The following is a 26,928-nucleotide window of genomic DNA, read 5'->3' as shown; positions in this document are numbered from 1 at the left end:
CTGTACTGTATTTTGACAAACAGCTCGCTCGCCTCGTTTCCCTTCATGCTGCCACGCCACTCATTGCTCTCTTCTCTTTGGCATCCTTGGCTGTCCAATATAGGATGTTGCCGTCTCCAGGAGCTAAAGCCCCGCTCAGCGGAGGCAGCAGACAATGAAATAAGGGGATTTGCAAGATGATCCATTGTTCCGTGTATTCATGCAGGATAATGGGACGTTTCTGGAGAAAAGAGCAGCAGCCCAGTTTCACAGAGTTCCTGGCTGCATACGGAGCTACTGAATGTACCCAACACTCATTACCTCACAGTCACAGTCCACCCGCCAGTACAGAGCAGAAAATACAGCCCAGAAACAATAACAGTGTGACCTGCACAATGAAAGTTAAAGTGAGTCATAGCAGTCTGGTGTCCATCTGTATGCATGTGAAAAATTGGTTGTTCACGTTGAACTATTAATCAGAATGTAAAGTTGTGAAAAGGCGCACCAGCAGATGTGCCTTCACCTCTTTATTCTATGAATAAATTGTAATTTTGGTGATAACAACGCTACTTGTTGTGTGTTTACAACGGATGGAAAGGGGTATATCGACCAGATGTGATGCAAGAGAAAGGATTTGCCCATTTTTGATGAGAAATTCTATTACAAAAACAGACTGTAGTAACTTTGCACCTTTTAAACCTGCCGTAGTGAGACAATGCATGAATCCATGTTGAGTTTGTTGTTGTTTTTAAAGATCATTAGTAGTAGTTGCGATCGCACACGTCAAGCTGCAGGGCTGTGCTGTGACATCCAGACAGCCGGCTGGCGCCACGGCAACCAAACGTTCATGACATGACAGCATTTCCCGGTCACAGAGTTACTTGGGTATTCTTTTGAATGGAGACACTTAAAGTTATGCACAGATGAATGAGCCACGCGCGCACACAGGAGCACGCATGCACGCACGGCGGTGATGGGGTGAGGTGGGTGAATGGATGCGGGAGGATGCTGGATGTTGTACTCACAGCTCAGAATAGAGGATGTGCAGATTGCCCAAATTATCTGTGTAGTTGGCCGGACTGAGCCACGGCAGGACCAGCAGCAGCAGAGCCTTCATGGTCAACGCTCAGCTCCTTTTTCTTCACCTTTTCCTCTCACTTTTCCCCCTTTCTCTTCCCTCTAGTCCCCCCCCCTGCCCCCTCCACCCTCCAACTCTCCGGCCCCCCCACCCCGACTTGCTGCCTTTCTTCTTTCCTTCCTTCTTTTGCCCTCAAATCAGAAGTGCTCCCTTGCTTCCTACCTTTGGTCCCTTTGTTGTTCCCTCACTTTTGTCCCTCTACTGCTTCGCCTCTGCCTGAGTACCGGACAGTTTCTTGCTGTGCTTCAGGCCGGCTGTCCCGGCATCTCAACTGCAGTGGCAAGCGGGCCAGTTGCCAGAGGTTGGAGATGGAGCGGAGAAGGAAGAAGAAGAAGGAGAAGCAGCGGAAGCAGGTGCAGAGACGAAGTCCCGTTGTGGCACAGGAGGAAGAGCAGAAAGTGCAAGAAGAAGACGGAGGAGACCCGTGCAAAGGTGGCACATTTGGAATACGGTTTGCAATGTGCAGCCCTTTAATCTGCTCTGGGCACTGGCCAGTTGTAAGAGGATTTGCGCATGTGTGTTTGTGTGTACGTGAGTGTGCGTGTATGGGAGAGAGAAGAGCGCAGACTGTGACTTATACTGCAGCAGAAACCACTGAGGAGGGGAGACGGAGTGGACCAAATGCAGACCGGAGGGGAGGCGGTACCTGATGCTGCTCTGATTGGCTGCACACCCATCCCCCAGCCTGTCACACACATAGGTGCACACACGCAAACGGACACACACACACAAATTCATCCGAGCTCCGCATTCACGTCATTCTGCTTGTACGTACGCTGTCTGCTGAAGGGGAGGAGGCACTGCATCCAAACCCTCACCCCTACTCTGCAAAGATGGACTGCTCTCTGTAGAAGAGATTGGTCTGATTGCTGAAAGGAATATGTGCGCGCGTGTGTGTGTAAGAGTGAATGAAAACAAAAGTGTTAAAACACACGGACAAGTCAGTATTCATTGTGGAGAAATGTCTCATGACTGGAAAGAGAAAAATGTTTCTGAGTATTTACTGCACCAGGAGAAGTGGACTACATAAGACTCACAACAAAATTAAAAATCCCCATCTATGTTCACGACCCTCTCTGATTGGCTGTGCAGCTCCAAATGACCATAGGTTTATTAGTGGTGGTGAACACAAAGGGTGGAAGGTTCTGTGATCATACGTGTCTCTTGTTGTGTCTCTGTGTGCTGCATCCTTTGAAGGCTACATTTGTTGACTGCATCCCTCATTGTGGTCTCATTTCAAAGGTTCCTTGGAATAGTGCAGCAGATAATCGAATATTTACTGAGGGATCCTTCAAATGGTGATGCAAGCACCAAATTTGGCACACATACTCCTTAGACATTACTCTTTTAAAAATGCTGAGTGGCCACATGAACTTTCAATAGGTGGCCAAGAAGGGGTCAAAATTTAAAAATGCTCCAGTCATGTTGAAAGTTATTCCATATTATTTGTCTGATCATAAAGATTGCAAAAAGGTATAGTTTGGACTATCTGTGAATGAATGTTCTGGAGTTATGGGGTAAAAATAGCAAGAATGGTGACAAAGGTCAATTTCAGTTTGTACAGAGGTCAAAAGTTAAAGTTGCTCCAATTTTGGTCAAAAGTGGTGCAAATTACTGGTTGAGCTAATAGGATTAATAAATGGAATAGTTTTGACTGTGTTGTGTGCTTGCTTTGCAAAGTAAAGGTTAAACAATGTCGGCATCCATTGCATTCTGTGACATGTGACATGCTACCTTGTAACATGACAACTAAGCATGATACATGATGCAAACTATTCCTTTTTAAAACCATATTCACTCAACTAATAATTTGCATCACTTTTTACCAAAATTGGAGCAACTTTAACTTTTGACCCCTGCACAAATTGAAATTGACCTTTGTCACCATTCTTGCTATTTTTACCCCATAACTCCAGAACATTCATTCACAGATAGTCCAAACTATATCTTTTTGGAATCTTTATGATCAGACAAATAATATGGAATACCTTTCAACATGATTGGAGCATTTTAAAATTTTTACCCCTGTGTAATTCTTCAATTGACCCCTTCTTGCCGCCTATTGAAAGTTCATGTGGCCACTCTGCATTTTTACAAGAGTATTGTCTAAGGAGTACGTGTGCCAAATTTGGTGCTTGCATCACCATTTGAAGCATTTTTTTTTTTTTTTTTTTTAGTTATCCACTGCACTAGAATGCAGCCAACAAATACAGCCATCCAAAAATGAAGGATACAGCAGGTGTATCCTTCACGACCCAAACAATCCCATGAGTCATTATTATTTTTCAAGACAAAATGGTTTGGAAAGTTAAAGAAAGAACAAAACAAAAGGACAATTTTGGGCTCCATATGCCTATCAGGCTGGAAAATCACCAAGGGCCCTTGGGCAAAGTCCTTAATCCCCAAATTGCTCCCATTGTGCAGTTGAGTGCTTTGTATGGTGGCACACTTACATCGTTGTGTGTGTTGAATGTTGAATGGCTGAATGTGAGGCATCACTGTAAAGCACTTTGAGCTTAGATTCAGATGGAAAAGTGCTATAAAAATGCAGTCCATTTACCATCCATCCATCCATCCATCCATCCATCCATCCATCCATCCATCCATCCATCCATCCATCCATCCATCCATCCATCCATCCATCCATCCATCCATGTTGTCAACAGCAACACTTTTATTTAACATATCCACAGGCCTCCAAGTTGTCACAGTATGTGTGTTATCCATCTTTTGAATTTGAATTAGCTTTTAATTCTGTTTCAAGCAAAGAAGGTTTTGGTGAAGAAACTGGATTTGGCAGCTCACTGATGTGTCAGAGGCTTGACTTCACCTCGCTGTCATTACATCACGTTCTTCATTGCATAATGTTCGTTAATATGAAATATTCGAGATACTGTTAACGTGCGCTCCATCAACAGTTTCATACGTGCATGACTGTGTGTGTCCTGAAGATTCCCAAAGGAAACAGACATGCAAGAAGCGTTACACTTCCTGAACAATTGAGCTCCACTTTAACAATACAAATAAAATAAAGAATTTGACCACTTTAAAGTAAAACTTTGTGTTTGCCTGATTTGAGTAACTTTTAGAGTGCTTTCTTCCTCTCTCCGTCCTTGATCCCAGTGATTATATTTACTTCGTTGGCTGAGCAACGTGCTGTCTGAGTGCCCTTCTACTTACAAATGCAAATACAAAAGCAGTGCCAACAGGATGCCGTTTACACGGTTTGCAAAAAGAAGTATTGCTTTCTGTCTTCTGTCATCCCTTTACATGTCTTTCATCTGTCTTCTCTGGTTGTTATCTGCTTTTTTTCTGCTGTAAACACAAAGCAGGAGGGAGAGATGATGAGGAACAAACATGGCTGTAGCCCTCATCTATTTTCATTCCTTCCTGTCTAATCCCTCCCTCAGTCCGTTGTTCCAGCATTTATTATCAGCAATTCCAGTGGTTCCAAAGACATTCTCCGTCGCACCCCCCTGCTGAAGCCAAAACCGCCAACACCATGTAGTGTATCCCCTCAGATGTCCCACTGCATCCTTTAATAATAGTGGAATCACTGCATTCCACACAGACACAAGTTGAATTTTATTGCACTTTTGCCTAAATTAGCAATTTTCAAGATAGTTTTTCCTTCTTTCTCTGCCTCATCTGCTTCCCTTTTTGCCAACTGCGTCTGAATCCCATAGGACGGCGAACTGTCTGAATGGATATTTTGTCGATGGAGGTACTGTGCTTCCAGGCTGAATGTGTCTCTCTGTGTGTTGCTGCGTGCGCGCATACGGAGCCATAAGTTGTCCTGCACTATTTGAACAGTACGCACAGCAACAAGACCGCAGGGCACACAGGAAATGGAAATGTAATTGGATTGTGACAGGATGCAGTTTGTGGACACAAACCAGTCTGCCCCAAAGGAGTCATTTCATACATTAAGCAACACTCACAAAAATACCGCCTGACACACTATTATGCATTTTATGCTCACAGCAGCCTAATGGTCAGTTTAATATGAAGAGTCTGCTGTTGTTGTGATTGGAGTCTGATACTAAAAGCATAGGATTTATTATTCAGCAATGCATTACATTTTTAATCTTGAACTTTTTCCTGGTGAAGATTTAACTAACGCAGGAGAAGTAAATTCAGTGGGATGCGGTTGTATTTCAGGGTATGTATTTATTACTACTTTGTTTGTGTTTATCCAGTCTTGTTTACACATATTTGATGGTTTTCTTTCTTTAAAGATATATCAGCAGTAGATTTCTGAATACATCTCAGGTACAAAGGAACTGGTGCAGGAAATCTGTTGGTCGGCCAACCTCAGATAATTCATGCAAAAAACAAATAGTGCGCCCCCTATAGTGCTATGTAAGTACCTGTATGAGGTAGGGAGAATTGCCTGTGAGTGAGAGTATGAATGTGTTTGTTGGTATATAGGTGCTGACCCGGCAACAGACTGGTAGCCTGTCCATGGTGTTCCCTGCCTCTCGCCAATGGCCCCTGGGATAGGCTCCAGTCCCCCACCCTCCCACCACCTGACCATCTTGAAACCGAGACTTACGGTTAGGGAGCCTCTCGCTCGTGTGTTTGGTGCCATTAGAAATAACAGCTTGTTATGACGCCTCACAGAGCAGCTAACTGATCGGATGTTATGACGCCCCACAGACCGGTTAACCGATCGGATGTTATGATGCCTCACGGAGCGGCTAACCGATCGGATGCTATGACGCCCCACGGAGCGGCTAACCGATCGGATGTTATGATGCCCCACAGAGCCGTCAACCGATCGGATGTTATGATGCCTCATGGAACGGTTAACCGATCGGATGCTATGACGCCCCACGGAGCGGCTAACCGATCGGATGTTATGATGCCCCACAGAGCCGTCAACCGATCGGATGTTATGATGCCTCATGGAACGGTTAACCGATCGGATGCTATGACGCCCCTCGGAGCGGCTAACCGATCGGATGTTATGACGCCTCACGGAGCGGCTAACCGATCAGATGTTATGATGCCTCACGGAGCGGCTAACCGATCGGATGTTATGATGCCTCACGGAGCGGCTAACCGATCGGATGTTATGACGCCTCATGGAGCGGCTAACCAATCGGATGTTATGACGCCTCATGGAGCGGCTAACCGATCGGATGTTATGACGCCTCATGGAGCAGTTAACCGATCGGATGTTATGATGCCCCACAGAGCCGTTAACCGATTGGATGTTATGATGCCTCAGAAAGCAGCTAACCAATCGGATGTTATGACACCTCACGGAGCGGTTAACCGATTGGATGTTATGATGCCTCACGGAGTGGTTAACTGATCGGATGTTAGGATGCCTCACAGAGCGGCCAACCGATCGGATGTTATGGCACCTCATGGAGCGGCTGACCAATCGGATGTTATGATGCTTCACGGAGTAGCTGACTGGTCGAAGCTGGATGCGGGTTAAATGATGCATCTGGAAGTCAACTTAAGTTCAGATTTCTTGTTTCGTTTTGGCTTCGGTGTCCTTCATTTTTGCCGTGTGACTTGGGCTTTACATTCGTTTCTAGGAAAGTTCAACGACCAAAATAACAACATTCTGGGTGCAATGAACATGTTTTCACTATTATTTGATTTCTTTGTGCGACTGACATCGTTATTCAAGCATTCAAAAGGCAATTCCTACCTCCACACAAGTCCAACCACACACAAGAAAATTCTTTGACAGTTCTTGTTGAACGAAACCGTGTCTACCTAACCGGAAAGAGCTGTGATGTCATCAAGCATGCACGTAGGTGCTGCTCTATTGCAACTTGAAAATCATCTACTGGAATAAGCGGGTTTAGAAAATGAATGAATGGATGAGTATAATCACACTGTGTCTTTTGTCTGGTCCAATTTGCTGTAGATTGATACCCTCCCTGATGCAACTAGAGGTCGACAGGGAGTGGGTTGTATGGGTGGGGCTCAACCCAATACCTGCTTGCTATGGAAGCGTGTTGACCACCGCACGACTGAACTCCTGGTAATGTCCTTGTAAAGTCCTTTTCTCTCAAAAATTCTTGAAAGGGTAGTTGTAAAACAGCTAACTGATCATCTGCAGAGGAATGGTCTATTTGAAGAGTTTCAGTCAGGTTTTAGAATTCGTCATAGTACAGAAACAGCATTAGTGAAGGTTACAAATGATCTTCTTATGGCCTCAGACAGTGGACTCATCTCTGTGCTTGTTCTGTTAGACCTCAGTGCTGCTTTTGATACTGTTGACCATAAAATTTTATTACAGAGATTAGAGCATGCCATAGGTATTAAAGGCACTGCGCTGCGGTGGTTTGAATCATATTTATCTAATAGATTACAATTTGTTCATGTAAATGGGGAATCTTCTTCACAGACTAAGGTTAATTATGGAGTTCCACAAGGTTCTGTGCTAGGACCAATTTTATTCACTTTATACATGCTTCCCTTAGGCAGTATTATTAGACGGCATTGCTTAAATTTTCATTGTTACGCAGATGATACCCAGCTTTATCTATCCATGAAGCCAGAGGACACACACCAATTAGCTAAACTGCAGGATTGTCTTACAGACATAAAGACATGGATGACCTCTAATTTCCTGCTTTTAAACTCAGATAAAACTGAAGTTATTGTACTTGGCCCCACAAATCTTAGAAACATGGTGTCTAACCAGATCCTTACTCTGGATGGCATTACCCTGACCTCTAGTAATACTGTGAGAAATCTTGGAGTCATTTTTGATCAGGATATGTCATTCAAAGCGCATATTAAACAAATATGTAGGACTGCTTTTTTGCATTTATGCAATATCTCTAAAATTAGAAAGGTCTTGTCTCAGAGTGATGCTGAAAAACTAATTCATGCATTTATTTCCTCTAGGCTGGACTATTGTAATTCATTATTATCAGGTTGTCCTAAAAGTTCCCTGAAAAGCCTTCAGTTAATTCAAAATGCTGCAGCTAGAGTACTGACAGGGACTAGAAGGAGAGAGCATATCTCACCCATATTGGCCTCTCTTCATTGGCTTCCTGTTAATTCTAGAATAGAATTTAAAATTCTTCTTCTTACTTATAAGGTTTTGAATAATCAGGTCCCATCTTATCTTAGGGACCTCATAGTACCATATCACCCCAATAGAGCGCTTCGCTCTCAGACTGCAGGCTTACTTGTAGTTCCTAGGGTTTGTAAGAGTAGAATGGGAGGCAGAGCCTTCAGCTTTCAGGCTCCTCTCCTGTGGAACCAGCTCCCAATTCAGATCAGGGAGACAGACACCCTCTCTACTTTTAAGATTAGGCTTAAAACTTTCCTTTTTGCTAAAGCTTATAGTTAGGGCTGGATCAGGTGACCCTGAACCATCCCTTAGTTATGCTGCTATAGACTTAGACTGCTGGGGGGGTTCCCATGATGCACTGAGTGTTTCTTTTTCTTTTTGCTCTGTATGCACCACTCTGCATTTAATCATTAGTGATTGATCTCTGCTCCCCTCCACAGCATGTCTTTTTCCTGGTTCTCTCCCTCAGCCCCAACTAGTCCCAGCAGAAGACTGCCTCTCGCTGAGCCTGGTTCTGCTGGAGGTTTCTTTCTGTTAAAAGGGAGTTTTTCCTTCCCACTGTCGTCAAGTGCTTGCTCACAGGGGGTCATTTTGACCGTTGGGGTTTTTACGTAATTATTGTATGGCCTTGCCTTACAATATAAAGCGCCTTGGGGCAACTGTTTGTTGTGATTTGGCGCTATATAAATTGATTGACTATTAATGCAACAACAATTAAAAAAAAAAAAAACAAACCACAGCAATAACACATGACAAACCAGCGACAGCTGACACAGACGGATGGCAGAATAGACTGTCTTTGGCCGAAGCCCAGAATGTGGCAGTGGATCAGGAGCGTAATGAGTGAGACACCAGTGCCATCTGGTAAGAGCTGACATCAGATCATCAACTATCTATAGTGGCTTTTGGTAGAAATAAATTACCATTTCATAAACAACTGCTGTCATGAACAAAAACCAAAACTATTTGATGATCAGTATTATTTGCAGACTTTGGTCATGTACAGTGTTGCCAAAGTTACTTTGAAAAAGTAATCCAATTACTGATTACTGATTCGTCCTTGAAAAAGTAACTTAGTTACTTTACTGATTACTCAATTGGAAAAGTAACTAAGTTACATTACTAGTTACTTTTTTAGTTACTTTCCCCAGCTGCCGACAACAACCCTCTGCCACCTCAACATGACAATGATACCTGTTTTGCCAAAACTTACTTTATAGTCACCCTTTCTTGACTTCAATGAAAATAAATACTTGTTTTATAAAAAGTAAAATAAAGACCTCTTTCTTGACCTCATATTTAACTGTTGACAGCACTGTAACAGTAAAACCTGCAATTTCGAACCTACATTCTTTATAAATGTAACTATTAAATTCATTCTAGCATTTTTCTAACATTTAAATTCTCTCTAAATATTTTACTTGTCGAAATTAATATTATTTTAAGTAGTATTAGTAGTTGTAGTAAAAAAAGGCTTCAAAACTGGACCTTTAATCTAGGGGTGTTGTGAGGGGGGCACATCCCTGCCCCACGCCCCCATTCCATCTGGATTCACCCCTGCTTTGGCGTTTGAGCACAAAGAATGGATAACATTTATTTATGCAGAAAACGTGACCAGATTTACAGGTAAGAAAGTTTTATTGTGTTTTCACATCATGTGGTCCTCAGAAAGAGAGTTTAGGTGCATTTAAGTGGAAAATAGTGTTAGTTGTTGACGCGTCGCGGAGGATCAGCTGTTTTAACGAGACGATACAGAGCGGCTCAGATCAGAATTCTAAATAAAGGAGGATAAACAGTATAAAAATGTCTTTGTAAAGCTCAGTGCAGGTGTGCTGATCACCGCGCTTTAAGAGGTGAGGACGAGTCGAGCAGCTGCAAAAAACCGCGGATTAAAAGCTCACAGCTCACTGAAAGTGGGCAGTTCAGTCGAACCCCGACCTCCTGCCCACAGACCAAGTTTAATGCTGTTATCGACCCACAATGAAAAATAATAGTAACGCACAGTGACATGAAGAAGTAACTTTAATCTGATTACTGATTTGGAAAGATTAACACGTTAGATTACTCGTTACTAAAAAAAGTGGTCAGATTAGAGTAACGCGTTACCGGCATCACTGGTCATGTAAGGACTTGCACTGAGACTGACAGGATGGCTCATCCCACCTGCTTCTTCAGGTTATTATTTCTTTATTTTTTAAGATGGTAACATGCTGCAACCCGCATGGAGAAGGTAGAAGCACTTTTTGTGCACAAGTCAAGAGACTAAGTGGCATGCAAGAAATGCCAGGAACTTCAGAGGTGGGTTCAAAATATTATGCCATGATGTGGAAGTGAGCAGAAAGAGCAGCCTTCTGTTCCACTGCACCATGAATCCGTGCAACCGTTGATGAAATAGACAAAAGTTCTAATTTGCCCAACGTCTTCAATCAGTTCCACAGAATTCTTCAAAGTTATCATGGGTCTTTTGGTGGCTTCTTCTTGCACAGTCCCTCACTTTTTCCTAACGGTCTACCAAGACAGTACCATACTGTTCAATTTTCTTAATGATTGATAAAAATGAAGTCCAAGACATGTTCATTGACTTGGAAATGTTAATATATCCATCCTCTGACAAACATTGGCTGTAAAAATGATGCAATTCACCAAAGTCTGCTATAACACTTTAAGATCTCTATTTTGTATTTCAGTATAAGAAAGATTTAGTTTTTCTAAACACAATATTAAATACGTACAAAATTGTTTCATTTGGAGTTATTTCTGAACATATTTTCAGTTCATTACTAAAAATTCAGAGGTGCTAAAGATGCTGAGAACTGTTCTGATGATATATCCTTAACCCTCTGGTGTCCGAGGGCATTTTTTGGACAGTTCACTCGCCTGGCATAAATGTTTTATTATTGCTGTTAACAGCTCTCCCTGTATCCCACAGTCAAGATTTATGTGTCTTTTTTTTCAGGACAACCTGTTCTTTCATAATATATATGCTTTTGTTGTGTTATATAAGTGTAAAAAGGTTTACAATCAGAAATAACAAAGGAAAAAGTAAAGCGGAAATAATTTTCCACACACATTTATTCAAAACACACAGCAAACTATAATAAACAACTGTTTTGACACTTTATGAAGGTAATTTGAGGTCTTGTGTGAAAGACTGTACAACAAAAAAGTTCAAACAATAAACAGAAATGCACATTTTGAACAGTATACAAAAAATGGTCTATGCGTTTATGCTCCAGTCTGTGGAACGGACCCTCTCCCTCACCCCATTGATATGATAAACAATGCTTTACGCCAGAGGGAGAGAGCCACAGAGTAATCCAGTAACATTCAAATGCAAACTAATGGAGCAATCCTGATAGTTACACACTCTTTGTTTGAGCACGTGGGATTGTCATACGAGGCTGCCCGTCTGCTTTCATTTTCGCTGTGCGTAATGGCGCAGGGCGCACTGGAGGAGTTAAGGGCTTATTCAAATGGGCCAACTAGTAAGCTATCACTCCTGAAAGTGTTCTTTGGTTTATCACGTGAGGTAAATCTGCCCTATGATTGGATTTTGGAAAACCATGTGACGGTGAACCAGTTCTGATTGGACACTCACATTGCGCACATCATCACACAGCTTCTATGAGGAGTACAAAGATGGCCAATGGTGATGATCGAAAGTCTGCGGAGTTAACTTTTCAGCAAAAAAGTAAGTTTCTATCTCATATCATTAAATAGTTATTTATAATTTAGTAAAACTTGGTCCCAGCCGTCGTATACAGCGGCGTCGGCCCCAGAGGGTTAAACTGAAGATCAGGTAGGGACACTGTTTCAACAAAGCACATACAGCATCAACATCAGAGGGAGGCATGATAAAGATTGAATTAAAAATGACCAAATGACGTAAGTCCTATATGTTGGCCAAATTTGACTGGAATCTGCTCATGTCCTTTCAAGATATGATGTTAACAGGCAGACCGGTAGAGATGAAATGAAAGGCATATTGGGCTGATGCCTACCCCGTGTGCTCGGCACACCACAATATAAATGTACAAGTAAATATACAATACGCATACTAGTCAAATGTTTGGTCACACTTCACCTTTCATTTGAATGAGAAAATCCAAACTGGTATTGCATGTCTGAAATGGTGTTTTTGACTATGTACAATTTCAACATACGCCTTCTGTCTCACTTCATTTTGAAGTCATTCATACCAATCAATCACAAATATTTTACTGATCAATATATGCTTTAGATCACCCATCAATGCTTCTTGGCTGTTGAGATATACAAAAAACGTTTTTGGGACCACATTTTCCTTGACATTGACATTGTACTCCAAAATCTAACCAGTTCTAGCTATCTCTCCAAGTAATATTTCCACCAGGTTTAATCCATTTAGGCTTCTTAGTTTTTGATATATACCAAACAAATCAATAAATCAATATTTTCTTAAGTAGGGGAAACCGGGGCACGGAGAATCACAGGGAACAGTGAATCAGCTATATCTGCAAAACTACATATATATTTGTAGCAGTTATGCCATATCTTTATGCATAACAACATCCCCCTTATAAATGAGTGTTTTGTTTTTGGATACATTAAAGGTAAAACTAAGTGGCAAGTGAAGTCAGTTTTTTCCTAAAGTTTGTGGCTGTCAGTGTCTTTGTATTTAGTTTTTCACAACAAAGAAAAGGTGGCCCAAAAAATTGTTATTAGTTAGAAGACTACCCTGTCCAACTGACGAGTATGTGTTATGTCTTCTCCAGACTATCATGACTCATGTGTGTCTCATGCACCCGGGGCACAGTAAATCAGTCTAGAAAGTGATTTACTAAGCCCCAGTATCAAGTGGATGACAAATATTACTTCTTGAAGCTTATACATTTATTTTTCCACAAATTATTTCTATAATTTGTGTATATAAACAACTGTTTTCACATTTGAACAGAAATTATGACAGTTGTATTTATAATAGTTTCTAAAGGACTTATATCACTATATAAGACACTCACACATTACATAGCTGGTTTGCTGGATTATAGTTTGTATATGCATCAGCATAGATTTAATAATATTGAAGAAATCTTTATAATCATGTGTTTTTTCATTATATTCTAAGTTGATTCACTGTGCCCTGGACACCGATTCACTGTGCCCCGTGAATTAGTGTCCAGGGTACAGTGAATCAAACATTTTAAAATTGATTTTAAACACTTGTAATTTACACTTGGGGAGACATAATTAACACAGCCTTATAAACAATAACTTGCTGTATTAAATTCACAATAGAATGACCACAAAACAACATTTCTGATCCACTGTGCCCCGCCTTCCCCTTTAAGTCACATTTTTTTTAATAGTTTGGGAGGGCCAGTGACTAATCTTCTGCTGTGTCCTATATACTGAAAAAAAAATCATGCATTCGTTATTAGCAATTATTATGGCATTTTATGTAGGACTTTCCCAGTCCAATAACAAAAGAATGCCAACAAATAATAAAAGTGCACTATAGCAAAGCACAAATATTCCAAATTAAAGAACTGATAACAGTGAGCAGCACGGTGGCTTAGTGGTTAGCACTGTTACCTCACAACAAGAAGGTCATGGGATCGATTCCCACCTGTGTGGAGTTTGCGTGTTCTCCCCGTGTCTGTGTGGGTCTGGCGTCCGGTCTAGGGCGTAACCTGCATCACGCCCTATGACTGCTGGAATGCCCCCCACCACCACCCCCATGACCCTCAATTGGAGTAAGCAGTTGAAAGTGAGTGAGAACTGATAATACAGATAAAAAGTAAGTCTTTTAGTCTGGTGTGAATTATATCTGTTTTTTGTTTTTCCTCTTCAAGAGGCATTTTTTGACTGGCGCGACCTATACTCCAGAAAATACTGTAATATTCCCACCTGGTTTGAAGTAAATCCATCCAGCCTTTTTTTGGAGTTATCTTACCCCCTCTCTCGCACACATACACACACATGAACACAATACTTCAGTGGGGGAGCTTAAAAACTGAAAGACAAATGGACAGTTATTTCTATAGAACAAAGCTTCAAGTACAGGGTGAACACAAAAACACTCCTTGGTGTCAAATATTTACAATATCAAAAGTTACATGAATCATTTTACAATTTTGGTATCTACAGTTGCAGAAACTCAAGTTTTTTTCTCCTTTGCAGATTCTTCTTCTTCAAAATTGTAAAATTATTCATGTAACTTTTGATATTATAAGCATTTGAAACCAAGGACATCTATGCCAGAAGCTGCTGTTCAATGGACCTGACCTCCACACTGACAGCAACTTGGGATTTGGGAATAGAAAAGCAGGGAGAAGAAATCAATCCCTGTGTCAGTCGTCCAACGTTCAGCAATGTATCACGTCTTCTTCTTCTTCTTTTTCTTCTTCTTTACATTTAGTCTCTGTGTCACATGACAAATGGAGCAAAACATGATTGGCTGAACGCTGGACAACTGAGACAGGTTTTGATTGCTTCTCCCTAGCTTTTCTATTTTTTGAGGTTGGATACTTTTGAGGTTAAAATTTTTAGGTTGTTTTTTGTTGTTGTTGAATTTTTGAGGTTGAATTTTTTTAGGTAAAATTTTTAAGGTTGATTTTTTTTTTTTTAGGTTGAATTTTTTGAGGCTGAATATTTTGATGCTAAAGAAATTCAATCTTGGAAATTCAACTTCAAACTCTTATTTTGATGCTAACAAAATTCAACCTTAAAAAATCAAATTCAAACTCTGATGGCACACATTTACTTCCATAGTATCACACAGTACAAGCAGTACGTGAACTCACTGGACCGTGTCACAGCGGCGCACAGAGGAAACGTGTTGGAATAGAATGGGTGTTTCATTGACACCTTTCACATCCTCGGTTTTCTCCGTGCACAGAGCGCCTTCACAGATAACTCAGGGAGACACTTTTACCGCTCCACACCTCGTCATAGCGTCAACTCTCCGATGGAGAGGAAATGCTGCAGGAATTTCTAGTTTTCTGCAGTTTTTGTGAATGTGTGCTGGCTGCATGTTATGTGTGGCAAGATTACACTCATTATCCCAGAAGCCTTCAGGCTACGACAGTGATAATGAGCATTAATGAAAACAGACCCTGGCTGAGAGCAAACCAAGCAAACCAAAGTACAGGCTTTAAACCGCGTATAAACAGAGGAGCTGGGTCAAGTTAAGATGAAAACTGGAGGGACAGGAAGGCTCATCCTCCCCCCCATTTGGGTTTGGAGCTGTGTGTAAAAGACAAAGTGCCATAAAGAGGACAGGGAACTTCAGGAATGCATGTTTACAGTAAGACTTGGTAGTTTTTAAGTCAGAGCCAATCGGGGAAAGAAAAAATGTGTGCTTCTTCAATGAGTTAATTGCTTGCTGATTACATACATGCAGTCTCTTAATTTCTGTAATGACAAACACACAGTTAAATGCCTGAAAATGCTCTAAGACACAACTGCTTTTCCCACGTGTAGCTGTTCACAGACTTTTGGAACACACTGGTTCATGCTTTAGGTTTTGTGTCGTTAAAGCCGTGGTCACATGGGACCAATGAAGGACAGCAAAGACCAAACAAAACAAGAAATATGGACTTTTGTTGACTTTCCAGAGGCATCGTTTAACCTTCATTCAGCTTTGTTCTGACAGCTGGCGCTTCATCATAATTTTTAATCTGTTGAAAATGTTATGGATAAGACGCGGATTGAGGAGCGGTCCAGTATCTGACTGAACCCAGCATGAAATAATCAGAAGCAGTTCCAAAAAGAAAACACATTTATTTTTCTCCCTTTGTGCTATACATGAAAAACTAAATAATTTAAGTTCTGGTGAGGTGAAAAGGCGGCGCGCTCTCTCAGCGTCTCAACAGTCGGAGTCCGAACGTTCAGGACTCAGGAGTTCCGCCAACACCCCCCCCAGGTGACTTTCCCAGACTGTACTCTGCGAAGGAGGAACAGAGATGAGATTATTCAACACTTATTACTACGAAATATTGTTTAGAGGCAAACTTATCAGCTACACGTTTAGGTCTGGTTTCAAACTTAGTTCAAAGAGGCTGCTGCTCACAGCTAGTGGAGGATCATTAATCCGCACGCCACTGCCGTGAGGAGCACGCCAAACAATTTTCACCAATAATTACTTATAGCTGCGTATAAACGCCAATTTACATTCACGGATAAACTTTTCAGAATATTCACCTCTGTCGTATGCTGACAACGTTTGCCTCTCACCCTCGTCCTCCTTCACAGGCGCGATGTCAGACTCTGAAACGGCCCTCAGCGTGCCCACACGGTCGTCACAAGGTCGTATTCTCCGGCAATCTTATCCAACTCACTGCTGGTTTAAATGTAGTTCTTCATCACTACAATGGTACCAGCTGGAAGTCCTCAGATCTGCACGTGAACATCACAGGTGTCATGGATTGTCCTAATAGAGAGCCGCACGAGAATGCAACAGGTGCAGCCAATGATCGTAACAGAGGAGAGAGACTCTTCTGCAGCACATTTTCCTCAGAGAACAGCCCCAAATCACCTGGGAAGGAAAATAAACACAAAAGAACCCAACCTTGTCCAGCCAAACCCCCCACACACACACAACAGAAAAATTTGAACGACTGCCGCCGACTTCCTCCATATTTCGTTTTGCTTTTGTCCTTGATGGTTTCTTATTGTTTGCTTAGTTTTTGTAATGTTAGCATTTCGTTTGGCCGATGTATTGAATGAAGATTGATGAACGCAACTATATCTGAAAGAATCAATAACTAAAGCTTCGACGAGCTGAATGAAACATCCTGGTATCGCTAATGAATCATTCATTTTTGGGATGAAAAGCAGCGATTTCATACAGAACCAATAATGTTCGTGTGCGTGTCTTCGGTAGCCTTCGTCAGATACGGAGAGTTCCCCATGGCTGATCCCATGGACTCGTCAAAGGTACTTGTCAGGACTATCACAAGTACTATTACAGATAAAGTGTACAACAAGGTACAGACACACATGAGAAGACATATGAAACCTGTTGTTGTGAAGACAAACAAAACCTCCCACCTGCAAGTGCTGCAGAAATGAGGACAAGGCTGACTGCACTCGGTTTTCTACCTGCTTTCGGTCATGTCATCATGAATGTTTCGTTTAGGTTTTGTTTAAAGTGCCGAGTTTGATATTCACTTAATTTTCTTTCGTTAGTTTCGCTTTTGTTTTATTCTTTTCATTCAATCATTTCATTCATTGACATCTTTGCAGACGTCAACGAATTTAATATAAATTCTGTTTGCATTTTCTTGATACGCAGGTTTTTCGGTGATGGGAAATTGCAGGATCTTTCGTTCACCTTTTCTCAATGATTTGTGTCTTTTTTACTTTTTAATCCTTTGTCCAGTTACATTCCAAACCTTCACCGTTGCTGAGGTAACCTTTGGGATTCCTACAGTGGAGAATAACCAGAGCGAAGATGTCTTATGTTTCCTTCTCTTAAACATCTATGATCAATCAAAGCAAAATGTGAAGATGGAAACTACCATAGACTGTATATAGACTGGACCAAGCATGAGCGACAATAGAGCCCCGGAACACCCGATATGAAGCCCATGTCTGGGCCATGTTCTGGGTGTCGCCATGTTGACAGCAGTGACATGATGAACTCATTAATGCATAAAGAGGTGGAGTGTGGGTGGCTCCATGGGTGATGAAAGAAGCTTCAATATCACCCTCTCTTCAAGTCCGAACTGCCTAAGCTAACAGGCTAACCTTGGTTCAGGTGTTTATTAAATCATATTTTCGATGACTACTCGGTGGTTCACCTCAGGATGTACTTCAGTGTGGACATTAAAACGTATGAGCCGCTGATTTTCTCAGTAATCATGCATTAAGGGGGCTTAATGGATCAGGCTACTGACAGTTGCTAAAAGTGCTAACGTCATTAGTGTACAATATTAAATAAGACAAGTTTCATTCAGTGAGAATATTGCAGCAGAAACATCTTAGAAAATTTGTTAGGACTGCACATCAAGCCAGAATATTCCAGGTGTTTGTAATAAAATAGTCCAAATGACAGACACACCCTCAAACAACGAGCAGCCACAACGCATGGCTTCTGAGCTAAAGATGCTTCGAGAGGCAGAGACACTCGGCTGAGTCGCTGTCCCTCAAATTGACCACAACCGTACTTTTACAGCACTTTATGATTTAAAACATCTTAAATTGAGAAGTTAGAAAAGAAAATTCACCCCCATGCAGCTGTCATAGAGGAGGTAACTACCTATAGAGACCAAAGCCGTTTTTATACCAGGCTGTAAACATGTTGATTTCTGCGTTAAAGTTGGACATTTTAACATGGACTTCTATGGGAATGTGCTCTGTTTTGGAGCTACCTCAAGCAGCCAGTCAAGAAACTACAACTTTTTCTTCTTACAGGAAGGTCTCATGCAAGGCCATCGAACGTTGCTGCTTGGAAACTACTGAGCAAGACATCTAGAGGTGTGCAATGCCAGTGGACAGTTCTGGAAGTTCATTTTCTGACGCTTATCTGGGTCTTGTTCGTGGCGGCAAAAAATCAAGCAGTTCATCGAACACTTCCCTGTCCTTGGCCAAATTCCAAGGCAATCCCAAACCAGCTGGGAGATGTAATCCTTGCAACATGTCCTGGGTCTTTCCAGGGGCCTCCTCCTAGCTGGATGTGCTTGGACGATGCTACGGCTATGGCGATGACCAGGGGCATCCTCGCCAGATGCCTGAACCTGAATGTCAACTCAGACACCCACCCTAGGAATCTCAATTCTGCAGCTTGTATCCATGACCTAGTTCCTTCGGTCATAACCCAAAGTTCATAACCATAGGTGACGATCGTACCATAAATCAAGTGGTAAATGAACTGTTGGGCTTTCTGACTCAGCTCTTTCTTTGCCAAAATAGTCTGATACAGCGTCCATAAAACATCAGCCGCAGCCCCAGTCTGACTCATAAACAAGACCCCAAGATACTTAAACTCTTCCACTTGAACAATCGACCCAGAGAGGACATTTTAATGTTGCTGTACAAATATACACAATTAACAGACACTTGAGGCAGTGCTTCCTGTTTTTATATAACATTGTGTAAAGTTCTAAGACACTGTTACATTTTCTACTTAAGTAATTTATTGCCTATCTAGCTAATACTACATACTTTCCACTTTTCTTGCCACCATCAACTGTCTGCTGCAGCAGATGACAACCATTCTGCTATAATAGCAGCATGACTGTTTTCATACTATCAATGTATGAATGAAGCATAAGGAGATGAAATATCTTTCTGTTTGACAGGCAAAGCAGAAATGAGGAGAAATGATGTTAGTAAATAGCTAATACCAGCTTGTTAGCTAGCTTGGCAGCTAAACTGCAGTGTCAGGGTCGCCCACATCATCGTCAGGCAAATGACAATTGCAAAGAAATGTGGCATCATCACTGCAGTAACATTTGGATCAACGATGCATTGTAAAAATGACTCTAGCCAATTTTGTTTATGCTTTATTGTGCATTGCACTTTTACTCCAAGATGGCAGCTGCTGATAGTATAGAAATAATAATGAATGTATTGCATTTGTGCAGTGGTAAGAGTATTTGCACGAGTTGAAAGACTGAAGGGCGCAGGATGTCTTAGCACGTTGGCCTCACAGCAAAAAGCTCCTGATGGTTTCCCACCTGGTCCTGTGTGTGTGGAGTTTACATGATCTCCCTGGTGTTTGTGTGGATTCTCTTCTGGTGCTCCAGTTTCCTCCCGCTTCCAAAGACACGCAGGTTTGGAGAATTGATGACTCTAAAATGACTGTAGGGGTGTTTGTGTTTTTCTGTCTATATGGAGCCCTGTGATCGACTGGCGTCCTGTCAAGGATCTAACACCTTTTGCCTTTTGACTGCTGGCTCCAGCCCTGTATGAGCCTTAATTTGCGTAAGCGGGTATAGATATTGAAGAATGAGCGATGCAATGTTGCATTCACTGAATGGAACATTCTGGATTTCAATTACAGAATTGCACAAAGGTTTAGTCATATTTTAGAATATTGAAGAAAAATAGTTGTGAAATTGCAACGTTTCCACAGAGTTATAAAATGCAGCTGCTGGGTTTTGTCCTCTCGTGAGAACTGCTATTCTAATGAGGTTTTGAGAGAACTGTAATTCCAGTAGTAACGGTGACGGAAGGGTAGGTCATCACTCACTCACTCACTCACTCACTCACTCACTCATCTTCAACCGCTTACTCCAATTAAGTGTCACAGGGGGCTGGAGCCTATCTCAGCAGTCATAGGGCATGAGGGTACACCCTGGACAGGACGCCTAGAGAGAAACACATACATTCTCGCACACCTATGGACAATTTAAAAGCAGCACGGTGGCTTAGTGTTTAGCACTGTTGCCTCACAGCAAGAAGGTCATGGGATTGATTCCCACCTGTGGCCTTTCTGTGTGGAGTTTGCATGTTCTCCCCGTGTTTGCGTGGGTTTCCTCCAGGTGCTTTGGTTTCCTCCCACATTTAAAGACATGCAAGTTAGGCGAATTGGAAGCTTTATAATTGCCCAGGTCTCTTTTGCAAAAGAGATCTTGATCTCAATGGGGCTAACCTGATTAAATAAAGGTTAAATGAAAAAAACTTCCAAATTTAACTAACCTGTTTGGAGAACATGCAAACTCCACACGGAAAGGCCACAGGTGGGAATCGATCCCATGATCTTCTTGCTGTGAGGCAATAGTGCTAACCACTAAGCCACCAGGCTGCATCAGGGTAGGTCCTGCTAAATATTAAGATTTTGCTGTCTTTTTGATTTGTAATATCATCTCTTACATCGTTTCACAAGTTCATGGTGTCTTACAACCACGGGTACCGTATCATGTATTTTAGAATGTCATGTGGTGTTTTCTGTACATCATGTGACCTGTAATAGCAAGAAAGGTGTTTGTTTTTTTTTTACACATTTTTGAAATAAGGCTTTTCTTGAATGTGAAATCCTGAAAAAACAACTTGTGAGCATAAAAAAATGTTTTTGCAATATTTGTGAGGTTGATCCAAATACATCTGTTTCCATTTGTAACTTCAGTTTGTGTTACTTGGAGGGTAACGGAATTTAGCCTTGTGTTTGCAACAGTTTGGTAAATTCACACTTAAAGGTATGAGCCGCTACTCGATAGAAATGCTCTGCAGAAAGAGATAAATACAACACTTGTTATAAACAGACGCTGCTCATTCGCTTAAGCAGGTGCAAATGTGAGGTTGCTCCACATTCATGAAGGCTTCATCACTTTATTCTCTGTTCCAGCACAGCTGGCACATTTTGTGCAGTTTTCAAATGGCCTACCTGCTCTTGATGTGATCTTCGAGCTGACTGCGCTGCATCATGTCTGTACAGTGATCGGTGAACGGACAAGCCACCATCAGCTTGTCCAGCAGCTTGTGCACCAGCAGGCTGGGCTTCCTGCAGCTCTGCAGCATGAGGGGCATTCGACACACAGGGCAGAAGTCGCTCTCCAGCAGAAAGCTGGTGAGACACTCCTGGCAGTAGGTGTGTCCACAGGGTGTGTCCAGGGGCCTGATCAGCGGCTGCAGGCAGATGTGGCATGTGAGATCATCGTCCACCTCATCTTTGTAATCGTATTCATGGTTTTCCTCCAGCAGGTGTCTGTGGCCACACGAGGCACACAGGTCAGGAGGGGGAGGCTCTGGCAGGCAGTCAGATGGAGAAAGAGTCGGTGGTGATGCTTCGGCCATTGCAACGTCAGGCTGTCCACTGTAATGTCCACGGTGGGGGAGACTATGGAAGTCCTTCAAGTTCTGGTGAGGAGCACATCAGCAGCGCAGATCTGTCAGCAGCTAAATGAGGAGAACGAAACATGTAGAATATCAACATCAGCAAACATCAGTGGCGTGTGATGTGCACTTTTTGTTTGTTTCTTCTATCATAGAGTAAAGAAGTAATTTTAAATAACTTAGAATTTGTCTCATAGAAGCAGAAACATTCATACCCCCGTCACACTAAAGGCTGGATGAGGCCGAATGGCGTCAAATGAAAATTTGACCCACATTCTGGAGGTGTCATGATGTATTCGAGGACATCGGACAGCAGTCTGAGAGCAGTCTAAACAGTTGGCCAACTTCCTGTGGCCTCCCCAAATGTTTTGCACATGTGCAAAACAGTCGAGGTGGAAAAATATCATATGGCAGTTGAGGTGGAGTCTAACTGCAACCTAACTGCGCTCTAAATATTCATACAGCATCAAAACAGCATTCAAAACAGTCTGATCCCATTCGAGGGAAAGTCGCGGTGGTCAGGCATGTCTAACTGCACCCAGCAGTTAGACATGCCTGACCAGCATGTCCCAGACTGCACCCCCCGTGCATTTGGGGTGCGCAAAGCAAATATTGTAATTTGCAAATTCTGTGGCACACAGTAATTTTTTTTAAGTAGATGTGAACATTGCGCAGTCATATCGACAACACAGTGCATTGCTGCGTCACACAGCTGTGGATCTACACGTACAGCTGAACAGCCTGTCACAGCTGTAATACGCATTGTCAGTTTACTTCATGATTTAGAAGTTCTATCTGTAATATTATGTTATCATGGCTATAACAGCCCAGTCAGACGGCTGTGCACCGCGTCAGCGCATCTTTTACCCTGTCCCTTATACAGTAGTGTTCAGAATAATAGTAGTGCTATGTGACTAAAAAGATTAATCCAGGTTTTGAGTATATTTCTTATTGTTGCATGGGAAACAAGGTACCAGTAGATTCAATAGATTCTCACAAATCCAACAAGACCAATCATTCATGATATGCACACGCTTAAGGCTATGAAATTGGGCTATTAGTAAAAAGAAGTAGAAAAGGGGGTGTTCACAATAATAGTAATGTGGTATTCAGTCAGTGAGTTTATCAATTTTGTGGAACAAACAGGTGTGAATCAGGTGTCCCCTATTTAAGGATGAAGCCAGCACCTGTTGAACATGCGTTTCTCTTTGAAAGCCTGAGGAAAATGGGACGTTCAAGACATTGTTCAGAAGAACAGCGTAGTTTGATTAAAAAGTTGATTGGAGAGGGGAAAACCTATACGCAGGTGCAAAAAAAAATATAGGCTGTTCATCTGCAATGATCTCCAATGCTTTAAAATGGACAAAAAACCAGAGACACGTGGAAGAAAACAGAAAACAACCATCAAAATGGATAGAAGAATAACCAGAATGGCAAAGGCTCACCATTGATCAGCTCCAGGATGATCAAAGACAGTCTGGAGTTACCTGTAAGTGCTGTGACAGTTAGAAGACGCCTGTGTGAAGCTAATTTATTTGCAAGAATCCCCCGCAAAGTCCCTCTGTTAAATAAAAGACGTGCAGAAGAGGTTACAATTTGCCAAAGAACACATCAACTGGCCTAAAGAGAAATGGAGGAATATTTTGTGGACTGATGGGAGTAAAATTGTTCTTTTTGGGTCCAAGGGCTGCAGACAGTTTGTGAGACGACCCCCAAACTCTGAATTCAAGCCACAGTTCACAGTGAAGACAGTGAAGCATGGTGGTGCAAGCATCATGATATGGGCATGTTTCTCCTACTATGGTGTTGGGGCTATATATCGCATACCAGGTATCATGGATCAGTTTGGATATATCAAAATACTTGAAAAGGTCATGTTGCCTTATGCTGAAGAGGACATGCCCTTGAAATGGGTGTTTCAACAAGACAATGACCCCAGGCACACTAGTAAACGAGCAAAATCTTGGTTCCAAACCAACAAAATTAATGCCTCGCAGATGTGAAAAAATCATGAAAAACTGTGGTTATACGAGGTCTGTCAATAAAGTATAGGTCTTTTTTATTTTTTTCAAAAACTATATGGATTTCATTCATATGTTTTTACGTCAGACATGCTTGAACCCTCGTGCGCATGCGTGAGTTTTTCCACGCCTGTCGGTGACGTCATTCGCCTGTGAGCACTCCTTGTGGGAGGAGTCGTCCAGCCCCTCGTCAGAATTCCTTTGTCTGAGAAGTTGCTGAGAGACTGGCGCTTTGTTTGATCAAAATTTTTTCTAAACCTGTGAGACACATCGAAGTGGATACAGTTCGAAAAATTAAGCTGGTTTTCAGTGAAAATTTTAACAGCTGATGAGAGATTTTGAGGTGATACTGTCGCTTTAAGGACTTCCCACGGAGCGAGACGTCGCGCAGCAGTCCCAGGCGCCGTCGTCAGCCTGTTTCAAGCTGAAAACCTCCACATTTCAGGCTCTATTGATCCAGGACGTCGTGAGAGAACAGAGAAGTTTCAGAAGAAGTCGGTTTCAGCATTTTATCCGGATATTCCACTGTTAAAGGAGATTTTTTTAATGAAAGACGTGCAGACGGGTCCGCTCGTCGGGACGCAGCCGGCGCGGTGCGGCGGCACAGGAAAAACACCTCCGTGTTGATAACCATTTGTAAAATCCAGGCGGCTTTTGATGGCTTTCAGTGGAGTGAGTATATGAGAAATTGTTTAACAGCTGGACATGTTTCAACTTGTCCTTAAGGCTTCCAACAGAGGTGTTTTTCCTGTGGCGGAGCGTCGCGGCGGCTGTGAGCCGACGCTGCAATCCGTCTGGACGTCTTTCATTAAAAAAATCTCCTTTAACAGTGGAATATCCAGATAAAATGCTGAAACCGACTTCTTCTGAAACTTCTCTGTTCTCTCACGACGTCCTGGATCAAGAGAGCCTGAAATGTGGAGGTTTTCAGCTTGAAGCAGGCTGACGATGGCGCCTGAGAGCGCTGTGCGACATCTCGCACCGTGGGAAGTCCTTAAAGCGACAGTATCACCTCAAAATCTCTCATCAGCCGTTAAAATTTTCACTGAAAACCAGCTTAATTTTTCGAACCGTGTCCACTTCGATGTGTCTCACAGGTTTAGAAAAAATTTTGATCAAACAAAGCGCCAGTCTCTCAGCAACTTCTCAGACAAAGGAATTCCGACGAGGGGCTGGACGACTCCTCCCACAAGGAGTGCTCACAGGCGTCACCGACAGGCGTGGAAAAAGTCACGCATGCGCACGAGGGTTCAAGCATGTCTGACGTAAAAACATATGAATGAAATCCATATAGTTTTTGAAAAAAATAAAAAGGACCTATACTTTATTGACAGACCTCGTACAACTAAATACTAGTTTAGTGATTCACAGGATTGTTAAAAAAGCAGTTTGAACATAATAGTTTTGAGTTTGTAGCGTCAACAGCAGATGCTAGTATTACTGCACTGTAAAAACAGAATTCCGCTTTGTTCAAGTAATTTCATATTCACTATTGAATTGACAAGAAAATGTGAATATTATGAACGAAGAGAAAACTTCACATCAAACTTATAGGGTGCACCTCAATTATGTGTAAATGTACAATAGTGAATATTCTGGATTGAAAATACATAATTGCCACAGGTGGTGTTTTAGCGCATGCTCATAATGACTAATGCACAAATTTTGTAAATTTGTACATTTTCGGTGTTCAGTGACCATGTGTCATGTAATGGAATGTGTTTGTTAAGCCCCGGTCACAACCCACTGTGCGTTTTTTTTCGCCGTACGTTTTCCGCGGATGCCACGGCCACTACGTTTTTGTACAGGGCTGTGAAAACTGCGGACCCACCAGGAAAAATGCCACTCAAAGTGTAGCTGTTACGACAGTTGTCATAAAGCAGGACTGGTTGGTTGCTGCGGCGACGCTGTGTGGCTCCTGTGCGGCGCTTAAGCTAAACTTAGCATGTGGCTATCCCGAACTTTTAGAGCTTTGAAGTTTTTAAAAGAAGATTTGTGCAGCATGTCTGTGTCACGGAGAGATGTCGCACAGAGAGAAGATGGCGAGAAAGACTGTTTGAAAAAGTCTTATAAGGACAAGAATCTGTGGAATTGTCACTGGCTTCATCAACACACCTGAAAGATAAAAGAAACGGGAAAAGTGAACTGGGCCCTCAGGAAACACGGTAAGAATTTTTCTCTCCCTGGAAAATAAACATTCTGCTGTTCAAACGGGATTTTAGACAAGATTATGTGACTTTTCTTCACTAATCTAGACTTTATTTCATTGTAAAAAAAGACTGTGGCTTTGAATGGATTTAGGCTGCATGAATTTACACAAGAATATAAGTGACTTTTTTACTATAAGGTATGTTATTGATATTTTACCATGATTTTCCAAATATTTTACAAGCTTTAGCTGTGGTTTTTGAAATGCTGTAACAGTCTTTTCAGTCTTCATGAATTTCATGTAGTTTATCTGTTCTGAGTTAATGCATAATTTGGTTTACAGTTAAAAGGAAAATCATTCCAGGTCCTACTTCCACGTCGTATTCTGTTATTTCAACATCATCATTGACAGGTCAAATAAAAAGGTTGAATATAGGATCATTTAAATATGCACTAATTTTGAGATTTGTTCTTCCAGGAGATGCTGAAAAAGTATCATTAGATAAAAATTTAATTCAGGGGCCCCACAGGGCTCTAGACCCCAGCTCCTGGACGCTGCAACACCCCCCCAAGACCCCCTGCAAATTTTCCTCAGATTTCACAATTTTCATTTCACAGCCCTGTTTGTGAAAACGTACGGAGGCAGTAGCAAGAGGAGGGAGGGAGTACGTTCAACGCACGTCTCTAGGAGTGTAACGATAAAGAGAGTTGACAATAAAGCAGTGTGTGTGTGTGTGTGTGTGTGTGTGTGTGGGGGGTCTTTTTTATGAGCGGGACCGGAGCGGCAGGTGTTTTTCGGCGTCGGCGATGCATGAGCATGTCCAGCCTGC

General features: G+C 42.0%; 1 protein-coding gene across 6 annotated transcripts in view; it reads right to left on the bottom strand.

The window, feature by feature from the left end:
* lnx1 (ligand of numb-protein X 1) overlaps positions 1-26,928 on the bottom strand; it is a 111,971-nt gene that overhangs the window by 64,161 nt on the left and 20,882 nt on the right. For 4 of the 6 annotated variants that reach the window (XM_034180507.1, XM_034180509.1, XM_034180506.1 and 1 more), the window contains exon 3: positions 21,481-21,992. In XM_034180507.1, coding sequence (XP_034036398.1) covers positions 21,481-21,890 — 410 coding nt within the window. In that variant the 5' untranslated portion in view covers positions 21,891-21,992. Of the gene's footprint in view, positions 1-1,004; positions 1,183-21,480; positions 21,993-26,928 lie in introns of those variants that run through there. The other 2 variants (XM_034180511.1, XM_034180510.1) reach the window with 2 other exon arrangements.

The sequence above is a fragment of the Thalassophryne amazonica genome, chromosome 10 (assembly GCF_902500255.1).
Source record: "Thalassophryne amazonica chromosome 10, fThaAma1.1, whole genome shotgun sequence".
NCBI classification, from domain to species: domain Eukaryota; kingdom Metazoa; phylum Chordata; class Actinopteri; order Batrachoidiformes; family Batrachoididae; genus Thalassophryne; species Thalassophryne amazonica.
The sequence above is the reverse complement of the archived record's forward strand: the minus strand, read 5'-3'. Positions and strand labels throughout refer to the sequence as shown.